The sequence below is a fragment of the Periophthalmus magnuspinnatus genome, chromosome 6 (assembly GCF_009829125.3).
Source record: "Periophthalmus magnuspinnatus isolate fPerMag1 chromosome 6, fPerMag1.2.pri, whole genome shotgun sequence".
NCBI classification, from domain to species: Eukaryota; Metazoa; Chordata; class Actinopteri; order Gobiiformes; family Gobiidae; genus Periophthalmus; species Periophthalmus magnuspinnatus.
Window position 1 is genome coordinate 15,444,272 of NC_047131.1, and position 22,828 is coordinate 15,467,099.

At 39.0% G+C, this 22,828-nt stretch overlaps 1 protein-coding gene across 1 annotated transcript in view; it reads left to right on the forward strand.

The window, feature by feature from the left end:
* Nucleotides 1–9,465: 9,465 nt before the first annotated feature.
* The window catches only part of frmd4a (FERM domain containing 4A), a 107,743-nt gene continuing 94,380 nt past the window's right edge, over nt 9,466–22,828 (forward strand). The window contains exon 1 of the mRNA XM_055222728.1: nt 9,466–9,765. Coding sequence (XP_055078703.1) covers nt 9,673–9,765 — 93 coding nt within the window. The 5' untranslated portion in view covers nt 9,466–9,672. The remainder of the gene's footprint in view (nt 9,766–22,828) is intronic.

Consider the following 22,828-nt stretch of genomic DNA (forward strand, 5'->3'; position numbering starts at 1 on the left):
TGCAGCACAGTCAACAAAGCAAAGGGTAGCTACACTGAGGATTTCAGTATAAAAAATGTTTAGTTGAGTTATTTCACTTTTTTCTTTGCTACATATTTGAATATTGTGACAACACTCGTGACAGCACTAAATCATATGAAGAATCATTTGTTATCTTTATCTGCAAATGGACACAAGTCAGCCTGGACACATTGTAGCCTGTTCGTCCATGGGAGTGGCTCTCTCCTTCACTGTGGTTCTTCTTGAGTTTTATCTTTTTTCCCCACTTTTTTTTTTTGTTTGTTTGTTTGCTTTTTTTTTTTTTTCTTGCCAAGAAGGAGGGTCTAAGGCACAGACTGTATATATAAATGGACATAGCTAACCTGCTAGACATCGCATTTCGAATAGCAAGTGATCATGGATGCGCTGCCGGCTCCATCGACTCCAGTTCATTGTACATTGAAAAATTGTCAGCTCTCTCTGTATAACTGCTGCTGTGAGCCTTGTCATTTTGGTCTCTACGTGATCCTGGTATTTTTATTTCTCTATGTCCATAAATCAAGATATGAACAGTAATAACAGACAAGTCACCTGTCTTCTTTCCCTGAGATCATTCCCGCTAGGATTAGCAACGTTGCAGTGTTGATAAGTGCCCACTCTGGCTGTTTGTTTTCTATGATGCTCCTGAACAGAATTCCAAATATCGTACTCAGCTCCAAATTTGCCCCTATAACTATTAGCCTCAATGAGACTGGATGCAAACGCTATGGGTGACATCAAACTCCCTTAGTCCACTTCTTTATACAAGCTATGGTCTAAAGACAGGGGATGTTCTGTGGCACTTAACCATTTGCTTGTTTTCCATGAATGCTGCTTAATCTGCTTGTCTGTTATTGACCAATGTCAGTTTCAATTTATGATTTTCTAACTTTCTGTTGGTTAAATGAAAGATCTCATTCAGCCCTATGAGGCACCTACTGTTGTGATTTTGTCCTTTACAATAATTTATTGAATTGAATTGAACCATAAGATGCCTCAAGACAGATTGACAGAAAAGTGGCTGTCGTTCTGCACCTTTTGCCTTTAGCGCACAACCAGGTTGATTAAACATTTAAGATCTTGTTTGCTCAATAGCACAATGACAACACCAGGAGAACATCAGGAGAGACCTACGATTAACATAAGATATAACATAACTTGACTTAACACTGTTGCATATAACTCACTCAATGAATACTTTATAGTTAGTGAATACATTTGTACAAGGACTTGTCATTTGTTGCTATAACCTCTCATTAGATTCCATGTTGCTGTCATTTCCATAACTTCAACAGTGTTCTCCTTAAAAGACAGCAGCTTAGACACATGCTCTTGCCCTGTAGACAGATGGAACGACTTCATTAGCTTGTTGCACTGACAGGAGCAGTGCCTCTGGAGAATGGACCGTCCTACACATGATATCTGTGTGCATGGCTCTAAACCTGACACTCTTCCTCCTTCTCCTCCTCCTCCTCCTCCTCACCTCCTCTGGGATTTCGTGTGTCTCCCTTATACCAGACTGCCAACTGTTGTTATCTTACCATGCTAATGTGATTTTTTGGCATGAAGTGGTCACGATTCACGTCTCATAGCGAACTGAGTCATATTTGATTCTCGGATTAAGTGGGTTTTTTTTGGAGTTTGCCTGTTCCATATGGAGCTAAACAGTCCCATCCACTTCAAAGTCAGTCTTGTTCCGGAAGGAAACTTTCCATTCATTTTTCCAGTAGACTTTTTGAAAAAAATCTAATATTAAGAGTTCAAAGGCATCGCTAAATCTAACCAGTTACATGGTAACTAGACACAGTTGTTTTAAGTGCTAAAGGAACATTTACAACACAAGATACAGTGAAATATTTTAATAACTTAGCAGTTTATAAAGTTTCACAAATATACTTTAAATAAATGCATAGGTGTGGTCATTAGTTACCGCTTAATTGGCTGGGCCTGAGCTTTTACACTTTTGATATACATTTTTTCGGGTCTAGGGAGAAATTTACTTCTGGAACCAGGGGGTGGGAGGTCACTGTTGAGCTCTGTAAGTCTGAGGAGTCTAAAACAACAAAAAGCTAATCCTCAAAGTAGGTACTCATGAAGGTTTTGAGAAGTTACTCCCAATACTCTTGATTTTAAATCATATAATTTGGGAGGAAACACTAAGTTGCCCTACATATTGGTCAGAAATGTCTGCAGAGCTCATCAGCAGTTGGTTACTTTGGTTTCTAAACAATCAATATCGACATATTAAACAATCCATATCAGTCGATCTGTAGCTATACACCTTCTACCCTGTTGTAACATCGTTCAAGAAATTAAAATAAAAATTCAGCCTAATTTTGATTGTCATATTTTTATGCCAAGTCAATTTTTCCAAATTTCCATAATGATTTGCAGCATTAATGCCAACATCCACCCTGGTACAGAAGAAATACAAATGTGGCAATGGCTTCTCCAACCACCCATAAATACCTAAGCAAGTTTATTAAGACATATATGGTGTGGTTTTTAATTTGCTGAACTTTGGTACGACTGTGTATATATCTCCTCTGGTCTAAACACAGGTGGCTTTGACGAGAACGAGAGGCTGAGGTGGCTCGTGGTTCCGCTAATGCAGTGGAGACAAAGGAGGATACAGGCTAGACTAGAACACAATATACATAACCTACAACATTACCTGAGAAACAAAGAGTAGCCCGTGGTAGTGCTGGTGTAGTGGAGTTGGTTGCCTATACCCAGCCCAATAATACTATTCCCCCGTCTGTGTGCACTTGGACTAGAGTAGTAGTCCAATTAAACGGCCCAGTCAGCCCAGTGATTTCCCAGTGATTTCCCAGTGATTTCCCAGGCTTCCATACCCCCACAAACCCCCATCCCCCACTCTTCACATACTTACTGTAGATTTCAGCTGGGGCACGGATAATTGAAGTGTGCATCCCCATGGACAAGTCATTATGGTTCTGGCGGTGATGATGAGAGATTTAATGTATTTTTTTTCTTTCCACATTTTTCTGGACTAAAGGAAAGATTTGGACATGCTCTCATGTTATTTTTCACTTTTATACTTTTTTACTCAACAATTGTATTTACACATTTTTAAAATGTCCATATCTGAATTATATTGCATTGTTATAAATTATGAATAACGGGTTGTGAGCAGAGGGACAAGATTTTGTGTAACAATGAATTATGATATAGTAATAATATAAAATCATAAAAAGGAAATATAGGCAACATTCATTCATTATTTATTCATTCATTATTAACTTAATCAAAATCTTGTCATATCCAATCTTGTGAAATGTGTGCCTTTTTGTGTTATTTCCTTTTTCTGAATATGTATTTAATTCATTTTTTTTTCATTCTTATTTTTTGTATTATTTATTTCTTTATCTTTTTTTTTGAACAACTATCCTTTTTTTTATTTCCCTTTTTTTTAGTCTTTTTTTTACTCCTCCACACAACAGGATAATTCAATCAGACCCACATTGTTTCGCCCTATAATTGTTCCTTTTGTCTGGGCACTGCAATAGTTGGAGTCTTTTGTGCATGGGAAAATCTGGTAACACAAACATCCAACCCCCTCTTTGTGTGCCAGAGGAAGGAGTGGAGCTAAGGCAGCCCGGGATGAGTCAGCAGCCCTGGGCACACACATGGACACTGCACTGGCCTGGTGAGCTGGGTGAAATGGATGGGAGATATTGGTTACTATGCAGACTGTAATGGTTTAATTGTAATCCTGGCAGTTGCCAGTTGTTATGTTAGCGCCTTTCCAATTAGCATCTGGAATAATACAAGTAGTTATTAATTTTGTTTTTGGACACTTTCATCAGTTTTAAGAGGATAATTACTCAAAATCAGCATACTTGTGCATATATTACTGCAACTGCTGTGGCTAAAAAGTGAATATTTTGGAGCCAATTTGGATCATTTTAACAACTCACAGTCACATATAGTGCTGTACCTTCTTTGCACAGTGCTTCATGTATTTTTATCAGATTAGTTTAGCAGTCCAGCATAGCAGCCTGTGCTACAATTTTAGACCAATATGATAAAAAAGAGACAGTATCAGAACAATATATCTACCAACTGATATCGACCTATCTGTCTCCTGATCACACTAATTCTATTTCCACTAGTTCTTTTACAACTTTACTTTGCTGCTAAACTATACTCAATAACTACATCAACCCCATATTTTTATTACGGTGTACCCCTACGAGTGTGACTGTTATGACTGGATTTAATTTCTCTATCTACTTCTTCGTTTGCCCCTCATTTACCCCTCTATTTTTGTTATTAATACTTACTCCACTACTTTTACTACTACTACTGCTACTACTTTTGCTAACACAACTAATTAGTCAAGTCAAGGGAAATGTATTTGTGTAGCAAATTTAAAAACAACCACACTTGACTAAAGTGCTGAACACCAGTAAACCCAGCACATAATTAAAAAGATTCTTCTTGTACTACCACTTACCCCAGTTGAAGTGCTTTGAACTTTTTGAAATCTTGCATTTTATCATTTTTCTTGCATAAGAACCATTAGCTTTTCTTTCCTTCTTGTTGACTGAAGTAGGTCACTTTGCATCCAGCCCAAGGCATCTAGAAAAACACAATTCCAACATGTCTTCCTAGCACTACTACAGAGTTATAAACCAGTATATAGTTGAAAATCTTTTGCTCTCATTTCTCCACTGTTTTATGTGTGAGACGTCTAAGTGTGCTTCCAGCTCTGTGCAGCTTTATAAATAGTGATGTGAAACAGTCCTCTTGTAGGCCACAGCCACTCTGACCGATGTGGGCTGCTCGTGAATAAGTCATGCTCATGGGGAGAACCTCTGCAGCAGCTGTAGACTGGAGCCAGGATGTAGGATAATGGTTGGAGAGGACTGAAATGTGGAATATGTACAATCGAATGTAATAAATCAAAGACATTTTAAAATAAGGTAAAAGGTATGCTTTGGTGAGCCAAATAGGGAGAACTTTGACTTGACCTTCAGTGGTGCAATCAGGAGCAGTGGGTGAGCACAGTCTCTAGACCTTGAGCGAGGTTTGGTCATGAGTAGCATGTTGGATTTTCATGCATGTTTTTGTGCGATGGAGAAAGAAAGTACCTGAAGGAAACACGCAGAAACAAAAAATACAAACTCAGCAGAGCACGAAGTTAAACCCAGAATCTTCTTGCTGTGAGACGAGAGTGCTTACCGCTAATCTTGGTCAGGAGAGATTAAGCCTAGGCCTGTCGTGATACCAAGTTTTGAAGGGCAATATATTGCTATATTGCTGAAGCAAATGTAGACAATAAAGGATAATATTGAAACCAAACCATAAAGCAAAACCACCCACAAAAGTCATAGAAGTTTGTAATTCATCCTTCTACAGCTCAAACCTCATCATAGTACAGAAAAATAACCAAAACATTCCCAATATTGCAAAGAAAATGTAAATATTGACACCTAAAAATGATTGTTCCATCTCTCATGTGTTGAACTATGTTGATATGCTAATTATTGTGTCAGGCCTAATTAAGCTAGTTGTGCATATATGAGGTTGATGAGGAAACTGCTGAAACAAACCTGGTCTAGCACTGAGGGCATGCCAGAGACGCAAGTATTGGACAAGACATTCGGAAACAGTGAAACTACCAAACGGTATGATGAGAGGATATAATTGGTCAATATGGCTACTTCATGGCACTGTAAACTGCTGAGGAACCAGCCGAAGTTCCTTGAGTAAAGAATTGTCTATGTAAGAAAATTCCCCTCAAAACATAAGAAGAATATGCAAACACTGTAGGCCTCACATGATACAGAAGTCATTCCCGGGCCCTTCAAGATAAAAGTGCTAACCAATATGTCATAATTATTTGGTGGTCTTTTTGGTGCTTTGTGACCAAAAATCTGAATTGTTTTTTATATATTTACACACATGCTGACAATAAACCCAATATCATTTCCCATGCCTCAATGCCATGTTCTGCGCATTCCAAGTTCCCCATAGGAATAATGAATCAGATGAGGTGTCCTTTTAATGTGATCCCCTGTCAAAGCACCTTAGCGCGAAAGGCTAACAGTTGCTACGTTATGAACACAGATGTTATAAAGTCCCCTGCGTGTGCCCCCATGCGATCCACTTTACTTAATCAGCTGAGCGCGCAGTATTGACGTGAATGGTGAGTGATGACGTGAATATGACAGCTAGTCAGTGGCCGCGGTATAACTCAAGACTCCAATAGCTTTAATGGACATGTAAAGACCATCGGTGAGGTCTGGAAATCTGACTCAGCTCAATACTGCAGCCAAAGGGAGGACTGAGGATGTCTGACATGGTTTATGCTCAGAAGATAACGCTGTGTCTTTGGGAGAAAACTGCAGAGAGGAGGTTAGTTGAGTTGAATACCTGAAGGTGTCCTAAAAATACTTAAACTTATGGTGTTTGGAAAAGCTCATTGCTAGGGGTAGGACGAATCACAGTTTCCATGAGACAAGACACAAAATTGGGTCCACAACAATGAGACCAGATGAGATTTTGTGGTTCAGTTCACAATTTTGGCCGTACCATTTTTGATTTACTTTATTTCATATTCTGATCTGTATTCTCAGGGACAACAGTAAAACAGAAATATGTCCCTGTATGTGAAGTCGAGCTATGGAAGTCGTTAAATCATTATTTCGTTGACGATGTTGCACTAGTGTTTAAGTTTATAAAAATGTACAAGGACAAAATAGCAATGGATTATGGACTATGTGACTAAGGAAAATATTTAATTTACTGAAATATAAACCGCACTAGGGTGTCATAAAAAATGCTTTGAGATGTACAAAATACTACGCTTGTTATGATGAAAGATGCTAGCAATGGCTGGCAAGTTGTTACAGTGGACTGTATTTCTCCAGCCAATGTAATATCTTATTGTATGTCTTATTTTACTTTGTTCAGTGGAAAATTATAATGTAAATAATCTTTTCTCCTTAGCTCTTGAGTAATCCTAAACGTTAAGCATCTTTCACAGACTTCCTATGTGGCCTTCAGTACAATACTAGAAACTGCACACAAAGAGACAGCCCTGACTGTAGAATAAAGCTGTTGTCGCGGTGCCATGGTAACAGGACCCATGCGCCTGTGTAACACCCCCCTCCACCCTACCCCTCCCTTACCCCCATGTGTGTCCCGGCCCAGACAGAGCGCATGTAGCATGGTGGAAGAGAGAGAGAGAGGGAAAGCTAGAAGTGAGATTTCAAAGATAATCTCTCCAGCAGATGGCAAAACATCCCGTATTCCTTTTGAAAAGCACCACGTGAGGCAGGGGACAGGGCTTGTAGTGGTGGGAGGGGGGTGGGGGGTGCATACAGTGTTCATTCAATTAGGAACGGGTCATGTGATACGCGTATGCTAATTACAGCCAGGCATTGTAAACATTTTGTTCATTTCAATGCCTAGAGCCACTTTCAAAAGACAATATATATTCAAACCAATGTGTTGGGAAAAAATATTGTGTAACTGCTAAATTATTATTTAGTTAGTTATTAATTAGTGTTGACCTTATTCCACCCTGCCCACTTTTGCCGCTAAATGCCACTAAATCCTGCTTTCTTTGTGGTGGCACTTATGGTTAAGAGGGATTCATTTCGATGGAGAATCTGAGAAAAATTTTGCTGCTAAAATATGATATAAAGTTGGTTGATTTATGTAAAATGTTCAATGTTCATGTAACCATCACTGCACAGACACTCTGGGAGGCTTTAAAACAGCTCTGAAATCCCTATAAAACTTATTTGCTGTCAATATCAGCTGTCCCCTGCAAAATAATAAAAGCCGAATGATGATGGCGGCGCCCACGGCAACTTCTGGAATAAGGTGAACATCTGAACCAATTTGAAAGATTATCACGCCGTTGTTAACTTTAGGGCTGACAAACTTTTTGTCTTCACTAAGGAACATTTATTTCACAGGGTGGAAATTCTAGTGCTGCAACTGAAACTTCAAGAATACCAGGTGAATAGAAATATGCAATCAAATTCGAGAAAAATAACAAATGAAAGACATAATAGACTTAATACAATACTGTGCCAGAGTAAAGACCTGGTAAGATATAAGGCTACAAAACTATTATGTACAAAAGTGGCTATGACTACATCACAAATAACCATGGGTGCAAAGTAACTAATTACAAATACTTCCATTAGTGTAACTGAGTAAAAATTTTGAGTCATTGTACTTTTTTGACTAGATTTTTAAACCTGTACTTGTAATTGTGTATAATTCTAGCGTTGTAATTGTAATTAGCTACAAGTCCCAAACTATGGCTGTCTCATAGCATCTCTGCTCCTTTCTAAACTGACAAATACATATAACAGCACTGCCTCACATGCTCTGATTGGTCAGAGCTCAGGGAATATGCAGATTGTGGTTTGAAATGACTAAATTCATCCTTAAACTGGTTAATCTATATAAAATACTCATCTAGAATTTCATCCACCCATTTCCATACATTTTCTTCCACTTATCCGGGGCCGGGTCGCAGGGGCAGCAGTCTCAGCAAGTATTTCCAGACTTCCCTCACCCCAGACACATCCTCCCGCTCCTCTGGTGGGACCCCAAGGTGTTCCCAGGCCAGCCGAGAGACATCGTCCCTCCAGTGTGTCCTGGATCTTCGCTGGCGCCTCCTCCCAGTGGGACATGCCCGAAACACCTAAATTTCATGTGTACTTTTTACTTTAAGTTAAGTACAAGTTTGAAAGCAGACCCTAATTGTAGCTGAGTACATTTTTAGCATTTTACTTGAGTGCAAATTTACTATACTCTTTCCACCACTGCAAATTACTTAGGCCTATACTGTAACTGCATTTTATTTTGGCTCTTGTCTATGTCTTAATATGCTGAAAATGTCATAATAGCAGATCATTTTGGCTTTAAAGTCTATCTTTACATTTTAATGGAGATACTATTATGGCACTTCCATAGTCACAGTAAATTGCTTTTGTCTGGTTCTTACCCAAAAATGCATCTAAAACAATGAGCTAATGCCTTCTCCTCCTCCTCCTGCAATACTGAGTGAGGTAATGACAACTGCGCCTCCAGCTGATGCGCCTCCTGTTTTTTATGGGGAGAAAATAACAGCGTAACGTCACATTAAAATGCAGTGACCTGGTTAAGCCCCCGCGAACTGACTGAGGCAAGCGAAGACGCACGGAGGAGGAGGAGGAGGAGACGAGGAAACGAGGAGACGAGGATAGAGGAGACGAGGAGGGGGCGTGTGAGTGTAGCGCGAGGACAGACAAAGCACGCTCCCACTCCAGCGCGCGCCCAGCCAGAGAGGGAGAGTGCAAGAGTGGATTGGAGTGCGAAGCGGTGCAGCATGGGAACCCTCTCCAGCAGCGCCCACACGCACAGCACATAATCGGACCGTGGACTATAACGACGTACTTTTCCTCCCACGATATTTTGTTTTTTTGAGTTTTGCTTTCACTTTTTCCTCGGGTCGCGTGGAAGCCCGTGATCGCCAGGCTGGACGGGACGGTCAGGACCCCCACCTTGCGCCCTCCTCCTTCTCCGTCTCCTCACCCCCCTTTTACGCACTGTCGGACCGATGCTCGCACTCCCACGGACACGCCACCGACAACGCCAACTACTCATACCGTGGAGCGCACGATGGTGGTCCAAGGAGCGGTGACTCCCGGGAGGACGCGCCGGCTCATGCTCAAACTGCCGGTGGGAACTCTCCGGAGGAACAGCGGAGAGAGGGTAAGTAAGCGAAGCCAATATATTCAAGGGGAAATTAGGCTAATCCAGGTTACTGTATTAGTTAGCTGGGAGTGAGTTGCAAAGCTTTTAATCTCGGGATAGTACTGGAGGCTACTTTGCTGTGCGCTACGGGGCTGTCAAGTCATGCGCCCTGTGCCAAAGAGCGCATTCCATTCCCATCCACTCGTGTTCTCAAGGTTACCAGGAAGTGCAACAGTGGGAGAGCCGTCTTAGGAGTCCCCGCTTGTCATTGTTAGAGCCAGCCTGGTGACACCGGGCAAGCTTTGGTGTGGCTAGCCCAAATGGAGTTTATTTATGAGGTAGAATATTTATATATCTAGTGGGTAAAGTCTAGTAAAAGATGTAGTCTTATTTTGGTAATAACTTTAAAAAATGTTTATTTAAGAGTAGGATGAGATAAAGTTTTCATTGGATTAAATTATGAAATTCTATTTAGTTTGTCATAGCCATTTGCTCCAGTCCAGAATCGGTTTTAAATGAGGAAAAAGGCCTGGCTAATTAGGTAAGGCTAGTACTTGGGGTGTTATTTTTTGATCCCACTTGTTCATTTCAAACAGCTTTATTGATGATGCTCTGCCCATGAGGTCACTTGTAAACATGATGTAATGTATCTAAAAGCAGCTGGGGGTCGTCTTGCCCCTCCCTGCGGTGGGGTTGCTTGGTAACAGTGATGCTGTGATGTACTTTGTCCCAACAACATTCCATTTGAAGTGGATACACATGTTAAATTAGCTGTGTTTAATAATATGGTATTCAATTAAATTTATTTTATCTGTCTGTCTGTCTGTCATATTTACCCATTGGCTCCATTACAGACTTTTGCTTTTGAAATATATTTACATTCAGTGCATAAAATTAAAACTGGTGTCTCTACAAAAGAACTGAGGATAAACAAAAAACAAACACTGTCACAATGGAAATTCACCATGCTTGGAGCAAGCATACAAATTGTCCATAGAGACGTTTTATATAGCATCTTAAAATCTCCAATGGTTTAACATTAGGTTAACTGACAACACTATCTCAAACTCTGTAGTTAGACATCACAGGTTGCCAGGTTGTACATTTAAACATAATTATTATTTATGTCCTTGTTTTCATCATAAACACTTGATAATAGCTGGGTGGTTGGGTATTTAACATTTACTACTATTATGGCCTGCTCACCTGGAATGTGTTTTGTACATCTTAAGTTCATCTTAAAGTGACAACACGCTGTAACCTGCCGCTTCAGTTCACCTCTCTGTCCCCATAGCTCACTGTTGTTTAAGTCACAAAGCACGCATGCAGCTGCAGCTATACTGTAATTGGCACCTATTGTGTGGTTCCCCCTTGCCATTCACTGCCTGCTTTCTTTTATGTCCTTACATTGTTTGGCATGACGCGAATCAGCCTTCCCTTGACTTACAGGTTTCACAAAATACGATGCAATGTTGTTGAGAGAGTGTCTTTGTACTGATTTAACCGATGCACATGAATTACATAAGATTACTGTAAATGTAGAACAGATGAGTCAGACTTCTGTTAAGTTATAGGTTTGACAAAATTATGCGGCTATCAACGTCTAGTTTACAATTTGTATCACTTTTGATCACTTTTGGGGGTGACAGCAGCTCAGTTTGTAAAGTGTTTGTTCACTGATCTGAAGGTCGGTTAGTCATTTTCCTCTTTGATTTCTGTAGTAGCAGTCAGCACACTTTTTAGCATGCCTTCCTCCATATCTGATTAGCCATACATGTGAGTTTTAAAGTAAATCTCTGTTTATTCCATCATGTATTTCACATTTTTGGCATATCCTTCATCAGAAATGTATAGGTTTCAAAAATATGATTTGAAGAGCATGTGACTGACCTCATTCCACCCTGTTCAGTTTTGCTGTAAATTGTATTAGTACTCTGAATAATGTATACTTCTACTAGTACTCTGAATACTGTGGTAGCACTTCCATTTAAGTGGGAATCACGTTACTTTCATTGGAGAATATGGCTAAAGTATGTTCAGTTTCTCTTTGATTAGCAATGCATGGGATAAACTAACTCTTTGTAACATCTTTATATGAATCAGCTTTATTCAAACTTACACATGTCTCTATTCTATGAAATGTATTTTCTTTGATAAGCATGCATCTTTGTAGTTTTTCTCTCGCTTTGATTAGCCGTGCACGTGAGTTACAGTAAGTCACCATAAATTTCTCAGGGGGGCTTATACCGTACGACAGCTGGCTTTCATTTTAATAAGCTCGTATTCCCATAATACATCAGCATAAAAATAACTAAATCACCTCTTCGTCACCTCGCATAACAATTATAAAAAGGCAGGAGTGGGATTAGTTTTCAGTGTTACAATTAAATGTACTAGAATAAATGTACTAGAAATTTGTAAACATGACTCTACTCTTCAATAAGCCTACATTTTAGTATCACTGCCATTACTATTACTACAAATACTGCTGGTCTTGGTTACAATAGAAGTAAAAGTACTAGTAATTAATGATTAAGCTTATTTTTCAATACATTTTAGTACCACTACCAATTGCTATTACTACGAATAAAGCTGTAGTGCACTAATTAGAGTAGAAGATTTCTAGTAGTAATGTGAAAACTGTATACTTCTGAATACTTCTGAATACTCACTAACTAACTACTTCTGCTACAACTTCTACTACTACTTACACTTCAGTAGTAATTCTAGGGCCAATCTCGTCCGTGTCATGTACTCCTACAGTTACACCTTGCATTATGTGGAAAAATATAGGTTGAGATCAAATTGACTTAAAGATACACTATGTAACTTTTCTTTTGGGGACAGGCGAGATGCAGTGTGCAGTAACTGTTTGCCTTCAAGGAGATGCTTTCGCTTTGCCTGGAATGTTTTACAGTGGGGCATTAAACTTCTATCTTTCAATAGCTTTTTTTTGTGTTTTTAGTGCTTAAAATTGAAACCTTGAAAACATGCATTCGCCTCCCTGTAGACCTGACCTGGAACTTAGAACGTGGAAATAAATAAGTGTGGAACATTTAAAGCAAAGTGATAACATCTCCATGGAGACAAGACGGTGGCATACGCTCCACCAGAAATGTTACTTTGTTCACGTTTGCCTCCTACACCTCCTACATTATGCAAAATTGACTCTTGTGAGCTTTAAGATGTCATGAAGCGTTAGGTTAAGAGGTAACTTTTACCTTTTGTTCATTGGAGATTAGCAATTCCAGGTCTGAAATAATCCAAATGATTCTAGTGAAGGTGTATGGAGTTTAAAAATACAGTAAAGCACTTTATGTATTATCACATGACATCACAAAGTGGAACAGAGTGTTTTCAGTTTGTTACAAGAACTCAGCCTAAATATGCAGGTTTGTGTGTTAAACATGTGTGAATAAAACAAAACACAACTCCAGGTAGGTTTTTGATGAGGAAGCAACAATATAGTGGATCATAAAATAGCATAATATGAGCTCTTTAAGCATTACCTTTTGCATATGAAATTATGATTGGATGATTGTCTGTGTATATCCACTCTATCTCAAACTACCCACAGTCCAGGATAGCCTGCCTAAGGCCCACAGTAGCTAGATTTCTGATTAAACTCTTGGCATTGTAACCAAGCACTGATGCGTTCTAATTGCACCTGATTGGGAGAAACATCAGCTCCTCTGTGTAGAAGTAATTGTGCGGCTTGATTGTGGCTGTTCGTAGGATTTCAGTGGGATGTCTCACTCTCCCTTGATTACACTCTCTAGTCTGTGAGCCAGCTGTGCCCGGGCTGAGTGAGGAGAGGGGATAATGTGGGCTCATTTACATTCACACAACCGCAGTATTTCACCACTGTACAAGCAAATGGCTGAAAATATCTGTTGAAATAAATAGTGGAGCCTAACGAAGTAAATGTAGTAAATTACTGTGCTTAAGTAAAAGTATCTGTGCTTTCTATTCCACTAGATTTTTGAAGTGGACTGAAAAGTAAAAGTATTTTTTTTATCATTGTTAGAGACCTGCAGAAAAGGCTGAGGGTTTTATTTTTAACACAAAAATATACAAATATAAAATCACCCCAAAAAAAACCCAATCGATTCAATTGAGCAAAATTTTGTTGAACAAAATTCAGCACAAATCTTTATCAAAATAGCTGTATTTGAAGATTTAATAATTAAGATAGGTTTAGATGTCACTGGGTAGGTATAATACTAAATGTATTATTTAGTTTAGACATATTGGGCAGCTGTCCGTACCTCCATAGCTGCAGATCACGCTGGCGAGTAGCAGATTTTTTTCCATTTGTACCAAAATGCCATCGTGTATCACCAATTAAGAAAATAAAATTGGAGAGCAAATTAAATACAGAGCAGTGAGTATGTACCGGTGGTGGCGAAAACAGGACTAGATTGGAGCAATGACGTCTTGAATACAGGAGTATAAAGATTACTCAAACATGTATGAATTACGCTAAATACAACTTCAAGAGGGCAAAAGAGAAGGGAAACAGTTATGACAGGTTTAATAGCTCTCAAAAGTCAATTTAACATAAGTCTACTTTAAATTATTTAGCTATTCTTAAATCTGGGACCCTTTATCAAAGTGTTTATTCAGGAGTACCTAGCTGGAAGATTAACCTTTAGTGCAGGTTTGAAGATTGGTACTTATAGCCCTTCAAATTGAAAATGCTCACTGAAAACATAACATTTAGCTCAGACAAGCTTCTTCCAATCTCACTAGAAAAGAATGTTGGAAGATTTTCAAAGCACAGACAAACAGCTGTTTCCGGACTTACACAGGCTCGGCCTTTTATTGATGTTGATTTGTGTTGAATTGCAGTTAACTGTTTAATATGTCAAACATGAAAAATCAGATACATACAAATGCAGACATTCTTTGTTAATGGGTTTGTCCAAATAAGTGCACTGTGAAAACATCTGCGTTCACCCTTTGCACCTGCACCACTTCAGGATTAGGACTAAACTTGGACTAGACCAGAACTAAACCAGGACTAGGACAGGACCAAACAATGTCTACTTCAAGACTAAATTAGGCTCAAACCTGGATGAGAACCAATATACACACAGATATACACACACCTGCACCCATTTTTAATTTTCTATATGGACTTGTATACTTGTTTGTTTTGTTTGTTTTTCTGTTTGTATTGTATTTTAAACAGGGTGCCCATGAAAAAGAAAAGAAAACAGTGTCTTAAAACTGCTTGAGGCTGTTGATCATTCAGTTCCCAAACAAGATCTCAGAGTCAATGAATAAAATTCTGGCAACCACCACTGTCAATTCCTGCAGAATGTACCAATGAATGATGAGTAGACATGAGAAGACGTTTTAACAGGAGCCAAAGTCAACACTGAAGATCCTTAATAGAAAGCTAGATGTTTTAGATACATTTGAGGTCAGTGGTTTTCAAACTATAGTGCATGGATTACTGGTGCACGTAGTACTCCTTAGCTATGAGGTTTTTTACAGTTCTGATATTTGTTTAATTCGGTCCATGTTTTGGTCCTCCTTTGAGCATTTCTCTTAGGCCTGGTTTAAGCCTATTTTAGACCTTGAATGTCCTACCATACTAATACCAAAGACACACATATTACTCGTAGGATTTTAGCTGCAAAGGTCAAATAATAAATTCTATGACTCATATATATAGACCCATTGCATTATTTATTGCAGCTCATGCTTTTGAAAAATATTGTATGTTTAGAAAAGTCTTTACCTGTGTTCATCAGACTTTAGGATTAATAAATTAGTTTCAGTATTATCATTTATCATCTATATTTTCTTCAGCAAAATATCGCACTTCAAAATGTGTTATCGTGACGGATTTACTTCACAGACGATCTGTACCAAAGCATGTCTCAGCCATCCCAAGTCTGTGTGCACTATCCCACTCAGTATAAACAGTTGGGAAATCCAGCACAGCCCACATCAACTGGAGTGCTTTTCACAACCTTTCAATGCTCGTGGGCTGGAGGCAAGCCACTGTACCTGACGACAAAAGCATGTCTTTAACTGAAAAAAAAAAACATCAGAGTGCGCTGGCATCTGAACAAAGAACAGTTTCAACCCCAAAGGCTGCGGTCTAATAGGTTACAACATCACCGTGTCCCGTTCTCCCAGGCACCCCCTGCTTTCACTTATGAATGTCCATCTTGTTTCAACATGTCAGCTTGGATAACTCATTTCATTTTGGCATTATCTACTTGTTACGCAACTCCAGCCCGCAGGGAAGGACAGCTATTTTTTCTAGCAATATTAGGATAGCATTGTACGTCTATAAGAAGCTGACAGTACAGAGACTTGCAGTGTGGGGATGTTTATTTATTGCTACAAGCTTAGATCCAGTTGAAGGAATTTGCAAACTTGGAGATTTTGTATCCTCGAGGATTTTTGCAAGCGTGACGGGGGGAAGCATATCACCACGGGCCAAATGCGTCTTTCTAGTTTAAAAATCACACCGTTCAGCAAGTCATTCTGTGGGAGAGGTTTGGCAAATTGGCTTTTATATAACAAATAGGGTGTCAGTCGTGTAACGCAGATGAATGGATAGTGTCTCGTGTCGTCTGTCTCCTGTAATATCTAAAACCAGAGATGTCATTGTGCTGGGGCAGCAGCGATGGCATGTTTGAAGAAAAGCTGTCTCGTTAAATGCGGACCAGTGGGAAGATGGGGGGCCAAATTGATTCCTGTCGTAGTGTCAGAATTACATTTGTTATGGCGGATGATGCCATTACAGATGGGCTGAAATAAGTGAGCTGCTCTTGCAAGACCACGAAAAGAAACTGCGTAGCTCTATGGACATATGATAAATATAGAAAGAGATAAATGTCATATGTAAACATTATGAAGTGATACTAGCTACTATGCTATTTAGCCACAAGTAGACATGTGTGGATTGGGAAAACAATTCTAGGTAAAAAAAAAACAAAACAAAAAAAACTTGGATGTATCAGCACTGTATTATGTTGATATATTTTTTTTAAATATTAGGAAAATTTAACAAACATTTAACTAAAAACATATACTTAAATCACTCAAAATAAGTGATATTCTTTGTAAGGACAAACTATAATCAAGCTGCAAACTAAAGTTTAAACATCTTTGCTAAACCACTGAAGCTTGAACTGAGATGATGTAACTGTAGATATATAAATCTTTTTAGATCACATTTCATTGTTTCCTTTAGCCCACTAGTTAGGAGTGAAGCCATTTGATTTCAGACAAAAACTATGAGCCACTAGAATTGGTGGTGCTATGTGGAGGCACTTTGAGCAATGAAATGATCAGTACAAGTCTCATACAGGGATATGTACTTGGGGGATGGAGGTATAACTAAAATGGAGGCAGCCTAAATATACCGTGGATTGCTAAAACATGCTCAGATGGAACAAAACACAACTCCAGGTATGTGTTAACATAATCAGACTCTCAAAACAGTTGTTTTAGTATAATACAGCCCTTGAAAGCCTCTTTGTCGACTCCTATTCAAAATATTCCATCCTAGGGCTATGACTTTCTGTCTTGTTATGACAGTTCCATCTAATTATGTCCATTCTTAGAGTTATCACGACATTTGCGAAGTGAAAGAAAGCCATCAGTAGCTTAAACCAACAACAGTTTTAAAGGTCTAATACTTTAAGTCCGGCAGCTGCTGTTGACATGTAAGTGGAAGACAGCTTTTTCAGGGATGTTTTGGTGAAGATCACCCTGGGCTGAATTAGGATTATCCCCCATCTTTGTTATCCTAATATCCCGCTAAGCTGCTCAGTGCGTTTTCTTACTGTGAAATTACCAAACAGTAAACAAACAAAAGGCCGCGGAAAATGGCTTTAAGTGCGCGTTGGCTAGAGACGACTACACCAGCGTCTTATAGAGCCTGACTGGGTCTCCAAGGAAACTTACTGTTGTTGTTCTTCGGGGTGCAGAGAGAGGGGAGATTAGGGGGGTAGAAAGTTCACATGGACAGAGTCGACAAAGGTAGAAACAACACATCCATTTGAGTAGTATAGGGACCTATGGACACAATGGAGAGGCAGTAATTTGGAACTATGGGTGTTGCGGGTGTTAGCGGAGGAATGCTAATCGGAGACAGGGGAGGGGCTATGGTTTCAGGGGTTGAGGGAGATGGTAAACTGGAAAAAAAAAATCCCCAGAGGAAAACAAGATAGAAAAACAAATAATGTGCTAATGGATATTGCCTTGGTATTGTTGGTTTAATCAATTGGTATTTGTTCATACATAACCCTTGAGTCATAACAATATCAGATCAGGGGTATAATGGGCTGGATACAATTACATTAGTCTATTCACTCCCCAGTAACCCCACGGGTCAGTTGATACTTCTTATGGTATACCTCGGGGCATACTGGCAAAGTCATGGCTGCAGTTCTGTGCCATGGGCATCTTCAACAAACTTGGCTTGAAACTGAGATTTTTTTTTGTATTACACCATTGCAACAAATTAATGCACTTTTAGACATAAGAGCTGACTATGTAAAATTATGTTGCAGATGTGTTCACAATACTAAATTTTCAAATTCCGTTTTGACACCAAGCAAAAGGCTTGATACCGATTTCAATACCACAATGATAATCATTTTTTAAAAAGTTCAAGCAATAATTTTCAACACAAAAGAATAGTAGTTTCTTCAGTATCTGTTTAGGGTCCTATACTAGTTCTTACATATCAAGACTATTTAGAACAGGTGCATTTTTGTCCTTTTTGTTTCATTTCCCTCCCCTAGTATCGATACAAAGACAACATAAAAGTTTAATCTGGGACACGCTTTACATTTTCAGGATAATTTATAATCCTAAATCCTAGAAGTGAAGACTGCTTTGTGCTTCAGACTTGCCTGGAGGTACGTGTCCACCAATGCTAATTTATTTTACCTTTAAGCCTGTCCAATCACGATGAAGGTCAGCCGTGGACTGAGGGCGCTGGTTTAGGTCAACTTGTGTTTTCTTATTAGCTTCTATCTAATTGTTCAGACATTAGCGTCACTGTTCATTTACAAAGACTTTCCATTGTTCTACAGATGTTGTCAACTTCAACCCCTTTTATCTAACCATATGGTGTGACTAAAGTATTGATTCTCAGGGCTCTCTTCTTGCCTCCAGGTGAGCTAGCTGCGGCAAGTTTGTCCAATTACTCAGACAAATAAAAGAATGGGAATTCCATGGACGCACACTTCTAAAGCTTATCCAGATACCCCGCCCCTGTTATGGTTTGAAAGCGGACCTCGGTACTCTCCCCAAGGCGGTTTGTGGAATGTTTTCAGAGTAGTAAACGGGGGAACACAGGAGACTCCCCTTTGCTTTCATCACTGTCGGAGATGGTTCTTCTGTTCCATGTCCAAAACACACCCCGAAGATGTTGAGTAGTTCAAAGTGAATCAGCATGGGAGAAGATATCCGTTGACTGTTACTAGCATATTGAATTGGTCATAATGGAGAGAAGGGGATGCTATTGGAAATTGTATTGTTTATATAGTGAACTATATAATATACTATGTAACTATACTATTGAAAAGACTGGAACCTAAGCTAATCAGACTCAACAGCAAAATTAGCGTTAGCCAACAAATATAGCAAAGTCAAAATGATCAAGAGCTGCCAACCAATTAAGTATTTATTTAAATGCAATTGCGTCCAACATGCAGCGACTCATCACCGTAACTCATAACTTGTGTTGTTCTGATACTAAAATTTCAAACTCGATTTTGATATTAAGGAATAGACTCGATAATCCCTCAGTGGTTCAGGTGGGTAACACAATGGTCCATGGGTGTATAGTCTATGTCATCTTAAACTAGTTCTGATCCAGCTCAAGATCATCCTAAGGATATTCAGGAAAGGTTCTTTTCTGTCCTGTGAATATGACTAGGTGACTACTATAGTCACCTGCTCAATGAGTGTCTAGTTTTGATAGCCTATTTGTTTTTGTATCGATTAGTATCTGATTTTCAATACTTTTGACAACCCTACTCATAAGAACTGTCAATTTATTTAAACAATATACAAGTCTGGTTAGAAACAAATTAGTACGTTTAGCCTATTTTAACCATCCACTTTTGGAACCCAGACCAATGTGGATACTGTTTGATAGATAGATAGATAGATAGATAGATAGATAGATAGATAGATAGATAGATAGATAGATAGATAGATGGATAGATGGATAGATGGATAGATATAGATAGATATAGTTATATACACTTTCTGTTCCAGGCTACACACACCAATATTTGTGTGTATCAGCTGGTAGAAGGTTGGTAGTTCTATTTGGTACATAAACATCATAGGGGGAGCTGTGTTGTTGTGTCTTTGGGCAAGACCCTTAACCCACCCTCACTGCTAGTGTCTTCGTGCACTGGTGTATGAATGTGTGAATGGGTGACTGGTTCCTTGTTGTAAAGCTCTTCGAGCACCTTCATGGTGGAAAAGTGCTATATAAAAATTTGACCATTTACCATTTACTCCAATACCAGACATGTTTTTCATTCTTCTATGCTAATACTGGGAATGGCAGACAGGGAGATGCTAGCTTGATGGGAAAGAAAAGTTGAATTCCAAAACAGGATGTGCAGAGACCCCTTCGGATTGTTCCCAAAATATCCCGACACAATCTGCCGTCTTTGTGAGAACCAGATAACGGGACTCACCAGGGAGTAGTGAGTCAGTCAAAATAAAGGCCAGCATTCATAACGTGGTTGTGTGTTTCACGGAGGATACAAGCATGGGCTGTGTGCAGACGTGTGGGGCATTAGGGATGCTCATGCAATTGGGCTAATATGGGCCTTATGTTTTAGACTGGGAAATACTGTTTTGGAGAATTTAGGTTTTTATGGAATTATAGAATTGATCGGAAGTTGGGGAATTGAGGTGAGGTGTATGAGTTTCATTGATTTTACAATTAAAGAAACATTATGTAACTTTTGTTTGTCTCCTTGGAGATGAGCAACAGTATCTCAGTTGGTAGAGCGTTTGTCTACTGATCCGAAGGTTCAAATCCCGTTCTCGACATAAACGTCATTGGTAGAGCGGTCAGATCCACTGATCCACAGGTTGGCGGTATGACTCCAGCTCTAACAGATTAATACTGTTGTTGTGTCCTTGGGCAAGACACTTAACCACCTCGACCTCAGTGTCTGTGTACACTGGTGTATGAATGTGTGTGTGAATGGGTGTGGTTCCTTGATGTAAAGTTCTTTTGAGTGCCTTGAAGGAGGAAAAGCGCTATATAAAAATGTGACCATGATCATTTTGCCTGAAGTGTTCCACAGTATGGCATTTTTTGCTTTTTTTTCAATTAGTTGTTTATTTTGAAAAAAATATACTATTGAAAAACATTTTTGTTATGAGCGGGGTCTGCATAGGTATAACCTATAACTTGGTCTTCATCTTCATCTCCATGATCATAGATGCATTGAATACAATACTGTGGAACATTCTAGACAAAGCGATGATGTCTCCAAGGAGACAAGTGTTGAAGTCCCCACCAGAGTGCACCTTTTACTATAATTATAGATCTTAATAAGGTAATAGTGGCAGAATTTTACTAATAATCCGAAGAGTAATGAAATGAGTGGGACCAATTACCTTTTGGTAATTTTTTTATTCCAATGTTTGTTTACTACGTACACAGTATATATTTAAAAAAAAAACAACAGATTATTGTCATTATGTTGTTCCAAAAAGACCATTTCTAACTATTAGCACTTGTATCAGCAAGTTACACTCATGAGCTCAAAAACGAGTAACCCTTTTAAAGCTCTATTATGATTATTTATGATATGCAAATTGAAGGCTGTTGCACTTGTGACATTTTACCCCACATACAGTTGCATCTTCTTTGTTCCTTTGCGGCTGAGAGTACAAATGAGCCTAAACCCCCCCGTAAAACAAAACCAATTGGAACATTTTTTGTGTGAAACTATGGGGCTGTGGAAATGACAAAGTAGATCAGTAGGTTAGTGGCACACTGTAGTGAACAAGGTTTTTTTAACTTAAACTGGCTTGCGTGTTCCCGTGGGCACACTACAGTTTCGTAGTGATCCTCATTAATATTTATCTGCCAGGCAAAGTGTGTGCAATGATTAGCTCTAGATCCTGCTAGCAAGTACGCTACAAGCTACAGATGTTTGCAGATGTTCTGAATACCCCTTACAAACGGTATAGTGTGGCATATAAACCACAAACTAGGTCAGACCCTGTACCTCAAGAGAGCTTCCAGTCCCCACACTTCAAAGGTTGGTTCCATCTTTAGGGGATTCTAACACCCTGCAGAATTTCATATTAATTATTTCTGGTATTAATTTGGAGTGGAAGTCTAAAGCTCTTGACATTTATAAAAGCAGTTGGTGGTATGTAAGAGAGACTGAAGGATTGCGTTATGGGTTGTGTGTGTAAATGTCTCACTCAGGATGAAATATGGAGAATACTACGGGAGTTTGTCCAAATTGGATTAATGCACCTGGATAATGGAATTTCACGGGCAGGCGATCGGAGCATGGATACTTGGAAATAGAGCTAATGCCAGTGGCATGCGGTCACGGCAATGAAGGCTGATAAAATCTAAAATCATCGTGTATCAAAAGTAGAATTAAATAGTTACAAAATATATCCAAATAATCCCATTTCCAGAATTCTCCCACAGAGGTTTAAACTAACATTCCTCTGGTTGATTGGTAAACCTGTAATATCCCAGTGTTTCCTTAAAACTGAAAATGCTATTTCATTAACTTAGCTTTCTATGCCTTTACAATCAAGAACATTACCATTTAGCTTTAAGTAGTTTATGAGCAATAGCCCCAATGTTCCCTAGCAACATGCTGTAGCCAGATATTCTTGAGCATCTACAATCTGATCCATAACTCTAGTTCTACTGCAATTCTTGTAAGACTGACTAACCAACACCACTTTATTTAAGCATCAATATGTTCCCATTGATTTTTTCTACCTTTAGTACCATTACTTTAAAACAAATTGAATTCTCACTTTGGTCTGTCAGGTGTGATCACAGGGACCCAGGTGCACGAGTTACTCC